The sequence below is a fragment of the Elephas maximus genome, chromosome 6 (assembly GCF_024166365.1).
Source record: "Elephas maximus indicus isolate mEleMax1 chromosome 6, mEleMax1 primary haplotype, whole genome shotgun sequence".
NCBI lineage: Eukaryota > Metazoa > Chordata > Mammalia > Proboscidea > Elephantidae > Elephas > Elephas maximus.
Window position 1 is genome coordinate 130,130,582 of NC_064824.1, and position 20,438 is coordinate 130,151,019.

At 35.8% G+C, this 20,438-nt stretch overlaps 1 protein-coding gene across 8 annotated transcripts in view; it reads left to right on the forward strand.

The window, feature by feature from the left end:
* The window catches only part of AGFG1 (ArfGAP with FG repeats 1), an 88,887-nt gene extending 70,628 nt beyond the window's left edge, over positions 1-18,259 (forward strand). For 2 of the 8 annotated variants that reach the window (XM_049888371.1, XM_049888368.1), the window contains 7 exons: positions 26-235; positions 3,293-3,473; positions 6,935-7,014; positions 7,217-7,321; positions 14,398-14,556; positions 15,551-15,636; positions 16,231-18,259. In XM_049888371.1, coding sequence (XP_049744328.1) covers positions 26-235; positions 3,293-3,473; positions 6,935-7,014; positions 7,217-7,321; positions 14,398-14,556; positions 15,551-15,636; positions 16,231-16,290 — 881 coding nt within the window. In that variant the 3' untranslated portion in view covers positions 16,291-18,259. Of the gene's footprint in view, positions 1-25; positions 236-3,292; positions 3,474-6,934; positions 7,015-7,216; positions 7,322-12,423; positions 12,472-14,397; positions 14,557-15,544; positions 15,637-16,230 lie in introns of all 8 variants that reach the window. The other 6 variants (XM_049888369.1, XM_049888370.1, XM_049888364.1 and 3 more) reach the window with 5 other exon arrangements.
* The last annotated feature ends 2,179 nt before the right edge of the window (positions 18,260-20,438 follow it).

Here is a 20,438-nt window from a genome sequence, read left to right on the forward strand (position 1 = left end):
AAGTGTTTTGTTTATTCTGTTACAGGTGGAAGTGCTGGATCAGTAAATGCTAATTTTGCTCATTTTGATAACTTCCCCAAATCCTCCAGTGCTGATTTTGGAACCTTCAATACTTCCCAGAGTCATCAAACAGCATCAGCTGTTAGTAAAGTTTCAGCAAATAAAAGTGGTCTACAGACAGCGGACAAATATGCAGCCCTTGCTAACTTAGACAATATCTTCAGTGCCGGGCAAGGTATCACGCTTTAAACAAAGTGAATACAAATTTGTATATTAAATAGTACTCTAAATTTGGTTGTATTCATTAAAATTCTGAGGATGTTAGCTTTTCTCAATTGTATCAAAATTTTGTCTACACTAAACATTTTTAAGTAAAATATTCATGGTTACTTGGCACATTATAGACCTGAAATGTTTCTGATTTCTAATTATTATAAATTTTTGAAATATTATGTAGAACTTTGTTAATAATACCAGTCTATATTTTTTTATATTTAGCCATTAGGCTGCTGTCATAGGGTTTTTTTTTTTTTAAACTTTTTGAGCACTCAGTTAAAGAGCTTATCTTTACATGTGGATTAAGTTGAAAAATACATTGATACCTTGGGGACCCATAATTGGAAGTATCTCATGACTTAATACTCTAAGAAATTTTGATAGTATTGATAACCCCTTTATGCGGAGTTGGAGTCCCTGTAAATGCAAAGGGTTAATGCACTTGGCTGCTAACCGAAAGGTTGGTGGTTCACATATATTCAGAGTCACCTTGCCAGCATTGATTGCAGGTGCCACCCCAGTATTAAGATCTGTTGAAAATATCTTTTTTCATCCTCCCACAAAAAAGGAGTTAATAGACATCCTTCTAAAGAAATTCTCAGGGATTGCAAAAGGATCATAAAATACTCGTTAACACGTTATATGACCTTTTCCTCCTTCCACTCACAGCTCATCTGAATGTAGGTGAGTTGAGAGGGATGTCATCACTATTTATCTGTGAATCTGTTCTAATTTATTAAAATAAACTAAATTATTTGCGCCCTATTTATTGCACGCTATTTGAGACACATCTCACAATTGGTTTTTTCCTCACTTCCCGATTGCCTCTTGCCTTTCCCCCTCATTTCACAAATGAAAAACTTGAGGCCTGGGTCGAGCATATTCAAGACCAAACACCTAGTCAGAAGCAAAGTTAAGGGCCCAAATCTAGATTTTTCTCACTCTATCCAGATTTATTTCTTATACTACCTCAAGCTGTCTCTTAAAGAAAACACTTCATATTTAGTTAAAGGACTGTGTGCCACTAAACTATGAAAATAATCTTTTACAGTTGATTTTGACAATGGGCAAGTGTTTTTAAATGATCGTAGCCAGAATCAATATCCTGGTCAGAAAGCCCTTAATGCCAAGTACAAACTGATAGATTATTTTTAAACTTCTACTTTCAAAAGTTGTCATGAATCAGAATCCACTTAACTATAGCAGGCCACAACTGCAAATTTTAAAAGAGGAGCCCCTGGGTAGTGCAGACGATTAATAGGCTCAGCTGTTAACCAACAGGTTGGAGGTTGGAGCCCATCCAGAGGCACCTTGGAAGAAAGGCCTGGAGATCTACTTCCAAAAACTCAGCCATTGTTTTATTCTGACACATGGGGTTGCCATGAATTGGAGTAGACTTGATCTGAACTAATACTGTTGGTTTTAAAAGAAATGTGAAAATTTAAATTTTGCCCAGAATTCTATTAACAGAGTTGACCAAAGGGTTATTTGGTTGTTTCTATAATACATTCATTTGGGAATATTTTTTATCAGTATCTTGGTACTTCATGATTTGGTATTTTCTGTTTTTAAAAGTATGTTCTTTCACCCAGTTTTTGTCTCAAGGCTAGTATTTCGCCTTTAAAAACAAATAGTGCAGTAGTGTCTTAGTAAACCTAGTGCTGCTGTAACACAAATACCAGAAGTGGTTGGCTTTAAAGAACAGAAATTAATTTTCTCACGGTTCTGGAGGTTAAAAGTTCAAATCTGCATCTTGATCATATCAACTGCTTTCTTGCCAGTAGCCCTGGGCATTCATCCTTGCGGACGAACCTCATGTTGCATCTGCTCTGTACGTCTCTGTGTCTGTTCTGGTCTTTTGATGACTCGGATGTGATTACGTTTAGGATCCACCTTCCACTAGTATTCCCTCATTAACATAACAAAAGAAGCGTTTCCAGACAGGATCACGTCTGTAGGAATTCAACTCATATTTCTGGGCCGTACAATTTATTCCATAACAAATGGTGAAAAGAATGGGTCGTTGGGTTTTGGGGGTGCTAGACTGGATTTTGCATCTTGATTCCTGGACTTAGTTTTTTTCATCTCTAATATGAAGATGATAGCATTGACCTTACACAGTTGTCTCAGAAGGCATTCAGAACAGTGCCTAGCCATCTACTGTTGTAGTTTGCTAGTGCTGTCATAGGACAAATACCTTAAGTGGTGGCTTTAAAAAACAAAAATTTATTTTCTCACAGTTGTGGTGGTACTTCTGTGGGCCTTCCTCCTAGTTTCTTTTGACTGCCAGCAATTCTTGGTATTCTTTTGCTTGTAGACACTTCTCACATTCTTCTCTCTTCCCCTGTGTGCCTCTCTGTGTCTATTCTGCTGTTTTTTTGTTTTTTTTTTTTTAAACACCACTTAGAGGTGATTAGGTTTAGGACCCACCCTACTCTGGTATGGCCTGATTAATGTAACAAAAGAAAACCCCAGTATTTCCAAACAGGGTCATATTTATAAGTACAGGGTTTAGTACTTCAGGATTTTTTTTAGAGGACACAATTCAATCCACGACATACATTAAGTGTTCAGAAAAGTTTACTGTTACTACTATCTCTAATTATTTGTGGAAAACCACGAGAAAATAATACTTTCGACAGAACGTGTACATTTGGTTCTAGCATTGTGTGAATTTATATAATCCCTTGAATGAATAGGTCTGTCTTGGAGATGTTAACATACCACTTTGAGAATTTCTTCTTTGCATAATCTAGATCTGTTACTGATGCAGAGTCTTCGTTGTTACACAAACAGTATTTCATCTTTACTGCAGTGGCACATATAGCAGCTCGTCCTGTCCAGTATCATCTAGACAGTTTATTAGTTTAATATTCTGGAGTTCCGTGCATTTATTTGCTCAGCTCCAAATCAGTTTTAAGTTTACCTGTGTTTCATGGTAAGTGTGCTTGAGGCATTGAAAGTATAAATTCAGATTTTTGGTGTAATTCTGTTTTTTGTTTTTATTTGTTTCTAGGCGGTGATCAGGGGAGTGGCTTTGGGACTGCAGGAAAAGCTCCTGCTGCTTCTGTGGTTTCAGTTCCCAGTCAGCCAAGTGCATCTTCAGACAAGTACGCAGCCCTGGCCGAACTCGACAGCGTTTTCAGTTCGGCAGCCACCTCCAGCAACGCGTATACTTCCACGAGTAACGCTAGCAGGTACCTTGGCTCAGTCAGCGTTCCCACTTTGTGTTTTATCTTGTCATTTTTTCAGCTCTCAGTAATGTGGTTAAATAATGACTATTTCTGGACATAATCTTAAAATTTCTGAGTGCTTTTTATAAATATGAGGAAAAAAACTGAGTTTAACTTGCTAATGAAAATATACTCTTTGATTCATTGCCATAATTTTGCCTTTTTATTGTCACTTCTATTTCTTGAACACTAACATGTAATTACGAGCACGTACACATCTGAAAGTGGACAATTACATGCAGATTTAATTATGCTTAGGGTATCCATTTAGCAGTCACATTATATACTTTTTAATATATCATTTTCACTCACACTAAATAACGAAACTATCACATTGTAGCCTTAGTTGTAAATACACAGTTTTAGAAATATTTGTACCAGGGACCAGCAACAATTCTCTCTCTCTTCAGTGTCATACTGGCCTTTATAAACAGGTGTTTCTGTTACTAGGTCCAAATATATCTGGTATAAAGCAGTTCTTAGCAGCTGGAAGTGTAACACATTTTGAAGACATCAGACCTTTAAAAAGGTTTTGTAGTGTTGACTTCTTCATTTTATGATTAAGGAAACAGAGCCAGAACAGTTAGGTGATTTAGTTGTACAGTGTTTTATTCGTCTCTTTTTTTTCCATTCCTGTGAATTTTCTCTGTTATTTTTGTTATCCCATACTTTTTCAATTTCCCTTTAGTGTGTTCTCTAGAGAGAAATGGCGGGATTGTAACGCTAACTATTTGGGCTCTCGAGTACTAATTTTTCTGTATGCTACTGCTTGCCATCAAGTCGATTCCAGCTCACAGTGTCCTTATAGGACAGAGTAGAACTGCCCCATATAGTTTCCTACGCTGAAATCTTTATAGGAGCAGATCGGCAGGTCTTTTTTCCCTGAGGAGCGGCTGGTGGGTTTGAACCACCCACCTTTCAGTTAGCAGCTGAGTGCTTAACCATTGAGTCACCAGGGTTCCTTATTATCTATATTAGGCATAGATAATAGTGGACTATAACAAGGTGACCACAAAGTCTGGAAGCAGACAGATATACATAACAAACGGTCTATTAATATTACATTGTGATACATCAGTGGTTCACAGAGTGTGGTTCAAAGAACACTTGGGGTCCCTGAGACTCTTTCAGGGGGATCTGTGAAACTAAAGCTGTTTTCATAATAATTCTGAAAGGTTACTTGCCTTTTCACTAAGTTGATATGTGTATTTATGGTACAAAAGCAAAGGCAGGTAAAACTTGGTACTTTAGCATAAATCAATGACAGTTGCAATAAACTGTACTAGTAATTATGTTCTTTACCACCAAACGCTGTAAAAAAATTTTTAAATGCTAGTTTTACTTACGAATGTACTTGGTGAAACGGTAAAAATTAATTTCATTGACCCAAAACTCGTTGCTGTCCAGTTGATTGTGACTCATAATGACCTTACAGGACAGAGTAGAACTGCCTCCATAGGGTTTTCAAGGAGAGACTGGTGGATTCAGACTGCCAACGTTTTGGTTAGCAACTGAGCTCTTAACTGCTGCGCCACCAGGGGTCCAATTTCATTAAATCTTTAACAGATTTTTGTTAAATCTTGACCCTTGAATATATGTCTTCATAATTTTCTGTGTTTTGAAATAAGAAGGTGTGCACCAAGCAGTTCAGCAGCATATCGAAGAATGATGGTTGTCTTAAGGAAAAGCACTGTGTGGTTGTTGGAGTCGTGGGACTCAGCCTCTTTTTTGTGGAACACCCATTTTTCCTTGTAATTATGACAAACAATGGTTATTCAGACTTAGGTATTTGACTGACATTTTCTCAAAAATGAGCTGAGCAGTCTGTCACTTTAAAGAAATCAACTGATAAAATTTGCATTTTCAAGTAACTATAGAATTTTGGGGAAATTGTAGCCCGCCATGAATTTGACAGCTTCCTACTGCTTTTCTGATGAGGTGGTGATATTAATATGATTTTTTTGATATTACATAACAAAATGTGTCAACATTTGGAAGATTGGCATAACTCAGTAAACTAATATTTTCCCAAAGACCAATACATGATATAAAATCAGTAAAAGATTCATTGAAAGTACTAGATAAATCAGTGAATTTTATTGTAATGTGAAAAGATCATTGCTTTGGCTTCAAATTCCAACTAACGTAGGAAAGTATCACGTTGGCTTTTGGTGTATCAGAAAAAATATCCACAGTTATCTGAAAAAGCTGTTAAAATACTGCTAACTTGTTCAACTATATAGCTATGTAAGGCCACATTTTTTTGATACACTTCAACCAAAACAACTTAATCACAATAGATTGAATGCAGAAGTCGATGTAAGAATTCCGCTACCGTCTGTTAAGCCAGACATTAAAGAGATTTGCAGAAATGTAAATTGGTGTTACTCTTCTCACTGATTTCTTTTTGTTTTGTAAAATATATTTTTGTGTTGTAAAAATGTTACTTAAGTTAGCTTGTAATAACTATTATTTTTTAACTTGTACTTTAGATGAAGGTTTACTGAACAAACTTAGCTTCTCATTAAACAGTTAGTACACATTTTGTTTTATGACATTGGTTAACAAATCCCATGACACGTCAACACTCTCCCCTTGACCTATTACGAGCTTTCCTGTCCCCTCTTGTTTTCTCGTCCTTGCCTCTGGTCTGGTGTGCCCATTTAGTCTCATTTTGTTAAAACAAATGGGCCTGTCTAATCTTTGGCTGAAGGGTGAACCTCAGGAGTGACTTCAGTACTGAGCTAAAAGGGTGTCTAGGGGCCATACTCTCAGCGTTTCTCCAGTCTCTTTCAAGCTAGTAAGTCTGGTCTTTTCTGTGAGTTAGAATTCTGTTCTACATTTTTCTCCAGCTCTGTCTGGGACCCTCTCTTGTGATCCCTGTCAGAGCAGCCAGTGGTGGTAGCGGGCACCACCTGGTTGTACTGGACCCAGCCTGCTGGAGGTCGTGGTAGATGTATTGTCTTACCCTTCACCAAAGATAAATAGGATTTTTTAAATGAATTAAAAATAATTTTTAATTTCTTGGTTTTAATTTCTGTACAGCATATATTGATAAATATAGTACATTAAGTGAAAGCCCTTTGGGATTCTCAAATATTTTTCAGAATTGTAAATAGTTCATGAGACTTAAAAAGTTTGAGAACTGTTAAGATGCATGAGGAGCGCTGGTGGCACAGTGGTTAAGAGCTTGGCTGCTAACCAAGAGATTGGCAGTTTGAACCCACCAGGCGCTCCTTGGAAACCCAGTTCTAGTCTGTCCTATAGGGCTGCTATGAGTCAGAATTGACTCCATGGCAAAAGGTTTGGTGTGGTTTATGATGCGTGATATGTTTAATATAGCCTGTTTCTACATTTTATGACGTCCCTGTAAATAGATTACTTTTTTCTTTTCATGAATGAGCTCTTTCAATATTTGTTTTCAGCAGTGTTTTTGGAACAGTACCAGTGGGTGCTTCTGCACAAACACAGCCTGCTTCTTCGAGTGTGCCAGCTCCATTTGGAGGTATGTGTTTCTGGTATACCAATTTTTATAATGAGCTCAAATGCATATTGTATTGCATTTTCTTAGCGGTACCAGAAGATAGTCAAAGCAATGATTTATCATCAAAAGCTAGTTTTCTGTCTTGATATAGTGAACAGATATTTTAAGTACTTGAATACAAAAAGTATTAGGATTTTATTCTGTATTTTATAATTTTTTAAAGCTACGCCTTCCACAAATCCATTTGTTGCTGCTGCTGCTGCTGCTGCTGGTCCTTCTGTGGCATCTTCTACAAATCCATTTCAGACCAATGCCAGAGGAGCAACAGGTAAGAAAAGATGGCAAATTATTGTTCAGTAAGCTTCAGAGAAGGTATTTATCACAGAGACACCACAGGAAAACACTGTGTCAAGCGTGCCAGAAAGGGTCTATCCTCCTTAAGTACGTGGGAAATAGATGGAAGACTTTGTCCATAAATAAAAATACGAGCTGAAAGTTTGTAAATTCCTGGAATTAAATAGCTGAGATGGACCTTCAAGGTTATCTACTGCCTACCACTCTCCCGTCAAGCTTTCTTTTTCAGATAAGAAAACCCAGACGTGAAGCTGAGGCTACCTCAAAGAAGCACAGCAAATTTATGGCAGAGAGAGGACTTGAATGCAGCAGTTTTGACTTATTTGGTGGGCTGGTTTCAGAGTTACTGGCTGAGACTTATTCAATCTTAATAGAACGATTTCATGAGTTTATATATATAACCTTGCATGAGGCAAATGGGCTTTGTGCCATGAGTTGTTCATAATTAGGTATTTCTTCAGTGCGTATCTCTTTCAGGGTGGTAAATGAAAATTTTAGCAACGGAATTTAATTTGGGGCATAAATTTTTGACTATTTTAGGGTTTGTAAGCTTTGTTTTTGCGTGTGTCAGTAATCTTAGAGCTGAAGCCTAAATTCCAGCAAATGTTGGTAAGAAATCTTGAGAGAATAGGTACTTGAAACTTTAAAAATAAATTAATACCATTGACTATTAATAATTATTTACAAATCTGTAAGTGGCATGATTAGGGGTTGTGATATTCGGACTTTGAACTATAACTCTTAATATTTTCCTTTTTACATGAATGTCTTCAGCCATAATTTGTCAGTATTTAGCATAATAGGTATTTATTAAAAAAAATTAAATACTTAAATTTCACAAAATCACACCAAATTTGATTTTCTTTAGATGGTTTCGTTTAATTGGACAGAAGTATTTGTGTATTTCTTCATCAGTAATGATATGTGCAGCATTCTTGTTTCTTATTATTTTGGATTGGTAGGATTAGTTTGTAAAACGTCTCAGGACAGTGGGTTTGTTTGTACATTGTCTTGTTTAATTCTTTCAACTCTCATGAAATAAATGTTTCCATCTCTGACAGCTGAGGGAACTGAAGCTCAAGAAAGTTAAATGGATACATTTTGGATACAGCCAGATGTGTTCAAATCTTAGTTTTTGCTGGGTGATCTTAAAGCTTTCTGTGTTATTTTAATGAATAGGGTAACGATGATAGCACAATGTTCTCACATTTATTGAACGCTAAACATTATTTGCAATGTACTGTTTAGGTGTTTATGAATAATTATAACCACATTTAACAACTGAGGAATGGAAACTCAAATTTTACCTTGACTGAAGTTAATTGTGTTGACTTAACTTTTCTGAGCCTTATTATTGTCCTATCTATGGAAGGTGAGCAGTGTTCTGTGGCTAGCAGAGTCGTTGCAAGAGTTAGGTTTATGTTAATTACCCTGCCTGGTCTTTATATTGTAGTATATGTTCGGTAAATCGTAGCTGTGATTTTCCTTTCATGACGACCTCTGAGTTGGTTCTGTCATTGGAATTAAGGGCTTTTTGACTTGTTTTATTTAGAGTATGGAAGCCTTTTGAAGTTAAGGGTCTATGTGAAATACAAAATAATAGAAAATGTACAGTGTATCTTCAGATGATGGGAAATAATTTTAGTACTAGCTCAAGCATAGTTTATTATAATTAGAAATGTAAACCTAATGTGTTTCCAAATTTTTGATTTCAAATTTATGTACTCCACTAGGAGTTTGATAGCTTTCCATTATTTTTCTAATGGTATTAATGAGTATAACTTTTTGATATTGTGTAATACAGTGTGTCAGTATTTGGAAGACTAGCATACATTTTACATTGTCTCATTTAATTCTTTGAAGTTTTATTTTTTCCACTATGAACAGTTTTGAGTTTATTACATTCATCTGTCACATTGATCATTTTTCTTAGGTTATTTGACTAAATAATGTTAACTGTATGTTTCTATTGAAGCTGAAATATAATCAATACTTCTGACAAATGAACTGCTGTTAAGAATTTCCAGTGTTTTTAACATCAAAATGAATCTTCTTAAAAAAATATATTTTTGTAGCCCTCTTATGTTAATTTTGTTAAATTACATTCTGAGATAGCTTTTGAAAGAGGATATCAAGTAATAGTTCCTGTGTGAAATTTTAAAAGTTTTACTGATATATTTCAGTCTAAAAATAAGCATTTTAGTAATCATATTTTTCTGGATTTACAGAACTTTCAGACTTTAACTTTTTGCCCTTAACTTAAGTAGCACCCTTCTGTAGGAGATTAGCTGAGATGATCTGAGACTTAATCCTCTAATTTTAGGATTCTGTGATATTTAGCATTCTTTTTTTTTTCTTAGAACTTTTAAAACAAATAGAGTTAATTTAGTTTTCAGTTTTTAGAAATCCTGCCCTATAACTTTTGCCTCTCTCTTACCACTGAATGAATAACGTTTCCTTCCTAGCATTCTTTTTAATGCTTTTAAAGGTAAACTTATAGGAATGTTGAGCTGAATTATAGATAACATCTAACCAGCATCCTTGTTTTATTACCTAGGTAGAAACTGATTTTTAGAAGTGTTAATGGATTTGCCTTGAGGGTTCAAGAATAATTAATGAGTAATCTGGTTTTTAGTTTAATCTGGTATTAGTAGTCAGAACTCTTCTAAAGCAGTACTGTGTTCACTCTAGGATAACATACTGCCTCTATAATTATTATACATCTTTGTAGACATTATATGGAAGTAGGCTTCATTATTTTTGTTTAACCTTTGTACTTTGTATTAATTTTTTCTCTATTTTTCTGGGATTATAAACTGTAGAAACCAAGAAGTATTTATAATTTTGTACAGATAAAAAATACACAAGTTAGGACTGTGTACTGTTCCTTGTTTATATGTAAATACTCAGTAAGCCCACCTCACTTGTCTAGTATATCCTGGAAATTAATACAAAATGGGGTTGGGAGGGGGAGGAAAAGCAGAGAAAAAGCAAAAATAGATGTTATGTGGAACATGTAAGATATACTTTGTTTATTGAAGATCTGATTTTTTTCTTCCTCTACTTTCACCTTCAATTTACTGTTAATTTTTAAGATTTGAACACGTCTAACATTTAATAATTTGTAGTTGGCACTTGTAGCAGATAAAAGTTTGTCAGTTTGATAATAAACAGGAAAGTTTCTAAGTTAACAGAAACCAGAAAATTAAAGTGTATAGCAGTCTAGAGAAAATACTTGCAAATCATAGATCTGATAAGGGACTTGTGTCCAGAATATGCAGAGAATTGTTGTAAGTCAGTACGCCTACTCCTCACTTATTAACTGTCTTGTGACCTGACATTTTGCATTTATGACAATAGTAAACTATCCAGTTATTTTGCTCGTTAACGTCATATATCTGGCGGTAATGAACACTGAGGTATGAGATGAGGGTACCGCTTGGCTGTGATAGTTAAAGTTATGACTAGATCATGATTTTCAGTGGCTTGGCAGTTATGTAATGATGTAGTCATCCTCAATTTTGTGATCTCATGTGGTCATCCTCCATTTTCACATAATGACCCTGTCTTTGGAACCTGACCATGTGGATATGTGAGGAGTGGGTGTAATAAAAAAGAAAAACTATTATAAAATGGATTTGAATTCAGCATTTCTCCACAGAAGATATACAGATGACCAATAAGCACGTGAAAAGGTGAGTTGATTCCCACTCAAACTCATAGTGACCTTATAGGACAGAGTAGAACTGCCCGTGGGATTTCCAAGGCTGTAATCTTTACGGAAGCAGGCTGCTACATCTTTCTCACCAGGAGTGGCTAGTGGGTTCGAAATGCCGTTTCCGTTAGTATCCTAGCGCTTAACCATTGCACCACCAGGGCTTCTTTCATTAGTCATTAAGGAAATGCAAATCAAAACCGCAAAGAGCTATCACTTCACACCAACTAGGATGGCTGCAATGAAAAAGATAGACACTAACAAGTGTTGGTGAAGAGAGAGAAATTAGAACTCTCATACATTGCTGCTGGGGATGTAAATTGGTACAGCTGCTGTGGACAACAGTTTGATACTTCCTCAAAAAGTTCAACATAGAGTTACCATATAACCCAGAAATTCTACTTCTGGGTTATATATCCAAGAGGAATGGAAACACATGTCTACACAAAAACTTACACATACGTGTTAACAGCAGGATTATTCTCAATCCCTGAGAGTAGAAGCAGCCCAGATGTCTTATCAGCTGATGAATGGATAAACAAATTGTGGTGTTTCCATACTATAGAATATTATTGGGCCATAAGATAGAATGAAGCACTGATCCATGTGTGGCTGAACCTTGAAAACATGGAGCTGGTCACAACAGGCCACATCATACAGTAGTATGAGTCCATTTACATGAAATGTCCAGAATAGAAGATGCCATGGTGGTGCAGTGGTTAAAATGCTCAGCTGCAGACTGAACGGTTGGCAGTTCAAACCCAGCAGCTGCTCTGTGGGAGAAAGATGTGGCGGTCTGCTTCTGTAAAGATTTACAGCTTTGGAAACCCTATGAGGAAGTTCTCCTCTGCCCTGTAGGGTCGCTATGAGTCGCAGTTGACTCAACCCGGCAGCAGGTTTTTTGGGTTTGGTCCAGAACAGGCAAATCTATGGAGATAGAAGATAGATTAGTGAGTGCCAAGAACTGCGGGGGTGGGTGGTAGAGGTGTAAAATGAGTGACAGGTAATGGGCACGGATTCATTTCAGGAGGAATGAAGGTGTTCTAAAATTAGATTGTGATGATGGTTGTGTCTTCACATGAATAAAATGTTAGTGTTTTAAAAAACAGATTGCGTCAGTGTTTTTTCATCTTATATTATTCTAATCTCACTTTTCTTTTTCTAACGGTATAACTAGTACAGTATCGTGAATATAGTTGAAGTAAAAAGGCCCCTTTTATGGACGTGCTTTTATTATGTGTTATGCTACCTGCTTTAGAGCATACATTCTAATTTTAGAACTTTTGAGTGAAACTATTTTTATTTTAACAATAGTTACCTGTAAGTTAATTGACATTGGTCTCTTTATGGCTTTCCAAAAGGCCTTTCTGGAGCAATGCCCTCTCAAGTGTTTCCTCACGCTCATTTTGGTAGGTGGCCACAACTAATACTAAATTTTGTGTGGCAGTGTGTCTACCTGCTTGTGGAAGCTTCTGCTGATGTTCTCTGCATGTGGAGTTAAGTTTTTCCTGTGTTTTAAAATGGAGTGGGCATGGATGGGCGGCACCAGGATCACACTGTATTTAAAGTTACATGAAAATCCTTTGTGATCATTTATAAATGCTGATAAGCACTATTGCTTGCCTCCATGGTCACATTAGAATTTTAGTAGCTTCTTTGATTATTTTTCTTGAACTTTGAGTGACACCTTTGGCATATACCAAACCATTTTACCACATTATTCCATAGACTTTGGTTTTGCTTAACTGTATCCAAGTGTTGCTTTTTTAGTGCTTTCTTAGAAAGTGACCTGTCAACGTTATGTTAGTGCGTTGTTGTCTGTTATGAGCCCCTCTTGTTTCCCTTGCAGTGCGCTGCTTATTCGGTCATTGACTTGCTTCCCAGTGGCTTGCTTCTTTATTTTCTCATTAATAATAGTAAAAAAAAAATTTAAATCCTGGCAAATTCTGATTAGCCTCATTGAGGACAATTGCATCGTTACATACATTAGAACTATGCAGATTACTTGGGGCAACATCTATAGCATGTTTTCAAGTTTGTTTTGATAAAAGACATTAATTCTAGGCAGCATTTATAGATTTTAATTTCTATGCTTATATCAGTGATCAAGTTGATGATTTTTAAAAATCAGGTACTTATTGACTTAAAGCTTTTTGATGGCATCATGCCAAAAATATTTCACCATGTAATTACTAGTTTTCTGTATTTAAAGTAAATGATTGGCTCATAGTTCTCTGAAACCCTTCCTAGAACATATAATTGGAAGGTTTTGGTTGAAATCTTCCCTAGCATATATTATACACAATTCTGCAACTGTGTGTGTCTGTAGTGCAGATTAGTTCATCGGTGATCAGTAAATTAGGGGGACGGCAGTAGCATGCCACATACGTAGTGTTGGTTCACGCACAGATTTCCTCCGTTAATGTCCTGTTCCACCAAGTAATTGCAGCTAGACATGGCAAGCCATGGAGGAGTACAGTACTGAACGTAATGCCCATTTTACTGAACGTAATGCCCATTTAACCCATTCATCTTGCCTGACGAATGCTTGTTTCACTGCGTTTCCAAGATGTGCATTTTGCCCTAATTTGCATAACTGGGCGGTACAAACGGCCTCTGTTATACCCCCTTCCAAAGCCGCCTTCATTTACCTTGCAAAGGAAGAGGAAGTCATATGTTTTGGAATTGATTTATTATTATTTTTTAACATGTCCTCTTGAATATGCTAGTATTTTTATTAGAATTTTATTTTATTTTTTGTTCTGGTTACAAAATGGTCTGTCTCTAACCCAGCTTCTCTTACAAGCGCTGTTTTAGTGAACTGTTTTGCACAAATCTCCCCCCCCAACACACATATATTATAGCAGACACTTGAATAGGTAAAATAAAAAAATTGGCTATTAGTATGTAGCAAAACAAAACTGTAAACACAAAAAATGTATACTAGTATACATGTGAATTGAATGATGGAGAACTTTAAAACATAGACTGCTGTTTAAACTTGAACTTTATGTAATTGGGAAGTTTATTTTCAGTTTCAAATGATGGCTTGATTTGTTTCATTCTGATCATTGGATTATAGGAGAACATATTTCATTGGTTATGTGAAATTATATAGTGCTTGTTATTGTTGTGTGCTGTCGACTCTATTTTGACTCACAGTGACCCTAAAACTCATAATTACCGACTTGGTTGGAATTTTGTAATTTAAAATGCCTTTAATATACATGTTCATATTTTTCAAGATAAATGATACCTGTTGTATAATGTTGAATATGAGAAATGAAACCTGTCCTTTTGCGTGTAACTGACCATCCCCTCCTTCCTCTGGTTAGCGGCAACCTTTGGCACTGCGTCCATGAGCATGCCCGCAGGGTTCGGCACTCCTGCTCCCTACAGTCTTCCCACCAGCTTTAGTGGCAGCTTCCAGCAGCCTGCCTTCCCAGCCCAAGCAGCTTTCCCTCAACAGACAGCCTTTTCTCAACAGCCCAATGGTAAGATCTAACATTTGGCTTGCTTAAGTCTACTTTAGGTATTCTTTATACATCATAATGTTATGTGTTTTGGCAAAAATAAGTATCTAAAGAGTGTTTTCACATTATCTCCTGAATTTTTATCACACAAAATAGAACCTTTGGCAATTTGGGCCTCAGTAATGGAGCAGTTTAGTGCATTTGTGTGACTAGATTTTAGATTACAGATTTAGGAGAAATCAGTGGCTATCTACAAAGTACCACTTCTTTCACAGACTCTCCAGTGTCTCTAACTTATTAATTCCTCTTATATGTTCTCATGCCTCTTGATTTTAAAAGGAAGCTTTAGAGACCTAGAGTTATATTTTTTGGCATTACAACAATGTTGCCAATGTACCATTTTGTATAAGAATGTTTTTGATGAAATAGAATGGTTTTCTAAATAGGTAAGTATACCGTAGTTAGATTTTGTTGTTTCAGAGTCAGCAAAATTCATTAGAGAACAGTTTTTTTCCCATTTTTCTCATTTGCTAAAGTTTGAGGTCCACAATCTTGAAGGCTGTCTTGAACTTACAATTCCATGTTTTCTTTTTTGAAGTCAGTGGCTAGGTAACAATTTGGAAATACAACCCGTGGCAGATGGATAAATGATAAAATATGTCAGAGGGAATACTGGAATGTTCGCATAGAAGCCACGATGTTGCCCTTAAACAGCCCTCCCAAATAGCCACAGATTTATCTATTATTAATTCAGTCCTTTAAATGTCAGCAGTTTACGGAGCTGAGACCAGTGGAATTAACCATCTCTGGAGAGCTGTTTGAAAGCTCTTTTAAGACGTGCCGTAGTGAGTTTTTGGTACATAGAAGAGCGTGAGACCCAGTGGTTTGACATTGATATTTCACTACTGCCGCTCTGGTAGGAATTTCCCTGAAACTCGCTGTAAAGCTTTGTAAGCGTTGGGCTGTCTCTTGAAGATACAAGTTATAATTGGTGGTTTGTTTTAATAAGGTGCAGGTTTTGCAGCATTTGGACAGACAAAGCCAGTGGTAACTCCTTTTGGTCAAGTTGCAGCTGCTGGAGTATCTAGTAATCCTTTTATGGTAAGTGAGATTCATTTTTCAATTTTAAGCATTTTAGAAATTGTTACATGTTGTTTTCAAATTACCAAAAGCGGGATGCTCCTTGGTATTCTACTGCTAATGACAATCACAAGGTAGTACAAATGGAGACAAAGCCATTACCCATGATCCCTTCTGACTCCAAGAGAACAATGAGTTTACAACTCAAAGCGCTGACAGTAAATAAGCTATTTTACAGCATGAGACTTGTCTGTTTTCTTGGCGAAAATAACACTCCGTGATCGGCTGTAGGAGTGAGTGAACAGTGAAAACAGGGCTCTTCGAGTCAGAGTGGGTTTGAATCACAAGTGCTTTTTTTTTTTGGCTTTTTTTTTTTTTTTTTAAGGGAAGTCCTTTTTTGAACCCTTTACGAGAAGGATCTGAAATGATGGCAGTGAAAGGAACCACAGTGTCTGACTCATGATAGTTTTGTTACGGTGTGTCTTCAGTAACAATAATGAGTAAATGTTATTGCTAGTAATACTAAGGTAATTCTTAGTCTGATAATTACAGTTTAATGTCTCCATGTTTTCCACACGCCACTTTTTACCTGTTTTGTCTTATGTTTTCCTTTAGACTGGTGCACCAACAGGACAGTTTCCAGCGGGAAGCTCATCAACCAATCCTTTCTTATAGCCTTATACAGACACTTTACTGGAACGAACTTTTATGTGGTCACATTACATCTCTTCGCCTCTTGCACTGTTGTCTTGTTTCACTGATCTTAGCTTTAAACACAAGAGAAATCTTTAAAACGCCTGCATTGTGTATTAAACACCAGGTAATGTGTGCAGAACAGAGGGCTCCAGTAACAACTTTTAACCTGTGAATTGGCATAAAAAGGTAGCGGTATCATGTATATTAAAAATTGGCTAATATTAAGTTATTGCAGACACCACATTCATTATGCTGCAGTACTGTACATATTTTTCTTAGAAATTAGCTATTTGTGCATATCAGTATTTGTAACTTTAACACATTGTTGTGTGAGAAATGTTACTGGGGAAATAGATCAGCCACTTTTAAGGTGCTGTCATGTATCTTGGAATGAATGACCTTAAATCATTTTCACCATTGCTACTGGAAGGTTACAAAGGCAGAATTGGAAGGTTTTATTCAGTCTTGAATTCTTCCTTTCTAAAGAGCTCTTCTATTTATACATGCCTAAATTCTTCAAACCTGTGGAGGAATACCTGTCTGCATAATAAAGCTGATCATGTTTTGCTACAGTTTGCAGGTGAAAAAAAATAAATATTAGAAAATATGCTATTGTTTTTGTGTTCTTGCTGCAATGCCTTTACCAAAGTGGCCTTAAATACGAGTAGTGAATTGAGAACATCTTGAATTCTTAAATCAAAATATCAGAAAACTTCCTAGTGAATAACTTTTAATGTCTAAAAGAGAAAATTTTATAAAAAGGCCATGTAGAAAATTTATTAAAACTACTATGACTGCTATATTCAGGAATATGTCAGTGGTAAAGCATTTAAATGTAGCTTGTCAAATTCACCGTAATTCTTCTAATTTCGTTGCAACTTCCTAATTTTGTGAAAATTTGTATATATGAAAAATTTGCATGTATGTGTATTTACAAAATTTTTTAAGTATCTTGAATTCTCAGACTGAAAATGCAAAAGGCCTATTTTAACTATTGATTTTTTAAAAAATATTGTCTTTGAATGTATTGGAAGCAGACATGCGTTAACTGTGACATGATTGCACCTCGTTTTTTTTTTAATCCCCTCTTTTTTTTTTTTTGGACAAACTGATATGAGTAGGATATTTGTTTATGTTCAGTTTGGGGGGAAAGAAACTGGAATGTTAACCAGAATACCCAATGTTACCTTGAAGTTATAGAGTACTTTGTTTAAAAAGGTAATGATACTAATGTTTAGTTATATCTTGTTGTTAATATTCAAATGAACTCGTTTAAATATTTATGTACAGTAATGTCTCATTCATCCAGAGATAACCTGGCAATCGTAACAAAACGGAACACAACTGAGAAAGTTGGGCGTTTTAAAAAATGCCTCTCAGCAACCCACATAAGCCACACAGTCTGTCCATTAGAGCTCATGCATTTGTTTATATGTGGGATTTTAATAATTTTGATTCTTTGATTTCCCAGCCCATAATAATTAGCCGTTCAGAGGGATGACTTGAAAGGAGACTGAAAAAACTGAAGAGCATACGTACTCTGTCCAAGCCCATTCAGTGTAGGAGCAGCCAGCCCAGCCTGGAGGGCTTCACTCTGTTACATCATCTTCTGCTAATTGTCTACTGTGATGACTCTGTGTCATCCAGAAAAGGTGAAATTACGATTAACACAAATATGTAATACATGTTTAATGACTGGTATGAAAAGAGCTGAACATCAGTTTCCTCAAAGACGTTATTCATGTTGAATACCTTTTCCAGTGGTGGCTACATGAGTTGTTACCCTAGTCGTATTTTGAAACCTGTATAGCATTCTAGACTTGTTACACCGCTGCTGTCGAGTGCACATCCAGCTGACTGTGTTTGATGAGCAAGGCGACTGGCAAACCTCTACCCGTGTTCTGAGCCGTATGCCTCTTCTCTTAGAATTAAATGAGTGCTGCAAAGGTCCAGGTGTGTGTTGCTGTATGTTTGAAATGTCTCCTACGTTTTGGGGGATCCCTCCAGCCTCTTTTTCCTGGAGGGAAAACTTGAGAAATGTCTTTGAATGTCTATGTTTTAGATTCTCTCGGGTCACAATCATTTCATATGTACAAAGTTATACTATATAATTGTAGGCCATTACCCAAATAGCCTGCCGGCTTTCCATCTAAGAAACAAGTAAATTAAACAGTTGTTATCAAATAGCTTTAAAGACTTTTTTTTTTTTTCCCCTGGGTACATTTTAAGTTTTTAATTAAATGGGAACTCTTACTGGCATGGTTTTTAAGTAAGTGCTTATAGAATCAAAATACTTTAAGAAGAGATCCAGCTTTAAAAATGGATTTTCTCATGATCTGTTTACTGTTAAAAACTTTCATAGAGTTTTCTATTCAGATTTGCTTCTGCGTTGAATGCTGAAAAGGAGAAAACGCTCGAACGTGACAAGACTGAATGAAGACTTTTAGGTTTTCTGGCTACCGGTCATATCTTCTCTCCTGTTCTGTATTTGCTCAGGGGAAAAAAGTTTTCCTTTAGGGCAGAAAACCTTGATGTAGTTTACAGGCATATTTTGTTCTCATTTTGGTGGAAATAGAAATTAGCTAATCACTTTCTTAAAATAATTCCTTCTGTAAATTTGAAGAAGCACATCAATACTTTGTGAGCCCCTCCCACCCCCATCACACACACTCTTTAGTATAATTCCTACAAATTAGGCAGAATGGAGAGAGTAACTAGTTGCTTCCTCAGACTGTACCAACAGTTTTCAAACTTCGCTCTCAGGAGCATAAGTCTTAAAAGTTATTGAAGACTCCAAAGAACTTTTTTTTAGGTGGTTTATAGCTACTGAAATTTACTATATTGGAAATTAATACTGAAACTTTTTTTTAAAAATTGTTATTCATTTAAAAATAAAAATAAACTCATTACATGGTAAGATAAATAACATTTAATAGAAAACAACCTTCTTCCCAAACCAAAAAAATTGAAGAAGAGCGTTATTTGACATTTTTGTCCATCGTTACTGTCTGGCTCAATAGAAGCAGCAGGACTCAGACTGCTTCTGCAGTCACCCTTTGGATATCACACATTATGTGGGTGCTCAGAAACTCCACTGTGTGCTGTGAGGTAATGAGAGTAAAAGGCATTTAATGTCTTAGGAGTGTTATGAAACAGTTTTGACCTTGCATAGCCCCTGAAAAGGTCTTGGGGACCATCAGGAATTCTCAGAACATACTTTGAGAACCACTACGCTACACTTTTTAATTTGCATTTGTACTATTGCCTTAACTTCTAAGTTTGGTTTTTGGTTTTTCAGTGAGCACATAACTCTCCCTTCAACTGAAATTCCAGTTAATATTGCAGTTTTTTTTAATACTGTTTTCTGAAAGTATTTTAATAATAAAATTCATAAATATCTTCAGTATGTACCATTTGGATATTGCAAGTTTCAGTTCATGAATATTGATGTTTGTTTAGGAATCATTTATTATTCTGATCACTCTGAAATTCTGTGATTTTTTTGGGGGGAAACTATCACATAGCTAATTTAAAAATTTTAATAGAACACTTTGCTGAAGGAAAGTTTAAAATGCAGAATAGTTTCTTACATCTCTTATGCTTACAGTTTTCAAAGAATTTAGCTTTCGATAAATTTTTTGAAAGCTATTTTTTATAAGCATAAGAGATATAAGAAACTATTCCTCATTTTAGAAGTTAAGGCTATTTATATATATATGCAGCCCTGGTGACACAACAGTAAAGCTATCACATGTAGTTACTGTTGAGTCAAAAATGAACTCAACAACACAACTATATCTTTTTTTTTTTTTTAAATGAAAATTGGATTCTTCCAACAAAATCACAACCATCCAGGAGGTCAGCTAATACAATTAAAGAATATGCTTACTTTGGAAAAAGTTTATTTTAGCTTTTACTGTCCCAATTTACACTTTGTCCCTTTTAAAGAAAGCACTCAACTTGCTGGTGCTTCTCTTTTTAAGCAGAATGTTGTAAAATTTCGTATGAAATCATAGTGACTTTTTAAAAGGTAGTTTATAATAAGTAGTCACCAGAATTTTTTGCTATTACTGTTTTTGGTATACTGAAAAATATGCTATTTTAGAGGCAGTATTCCATTTTTATCT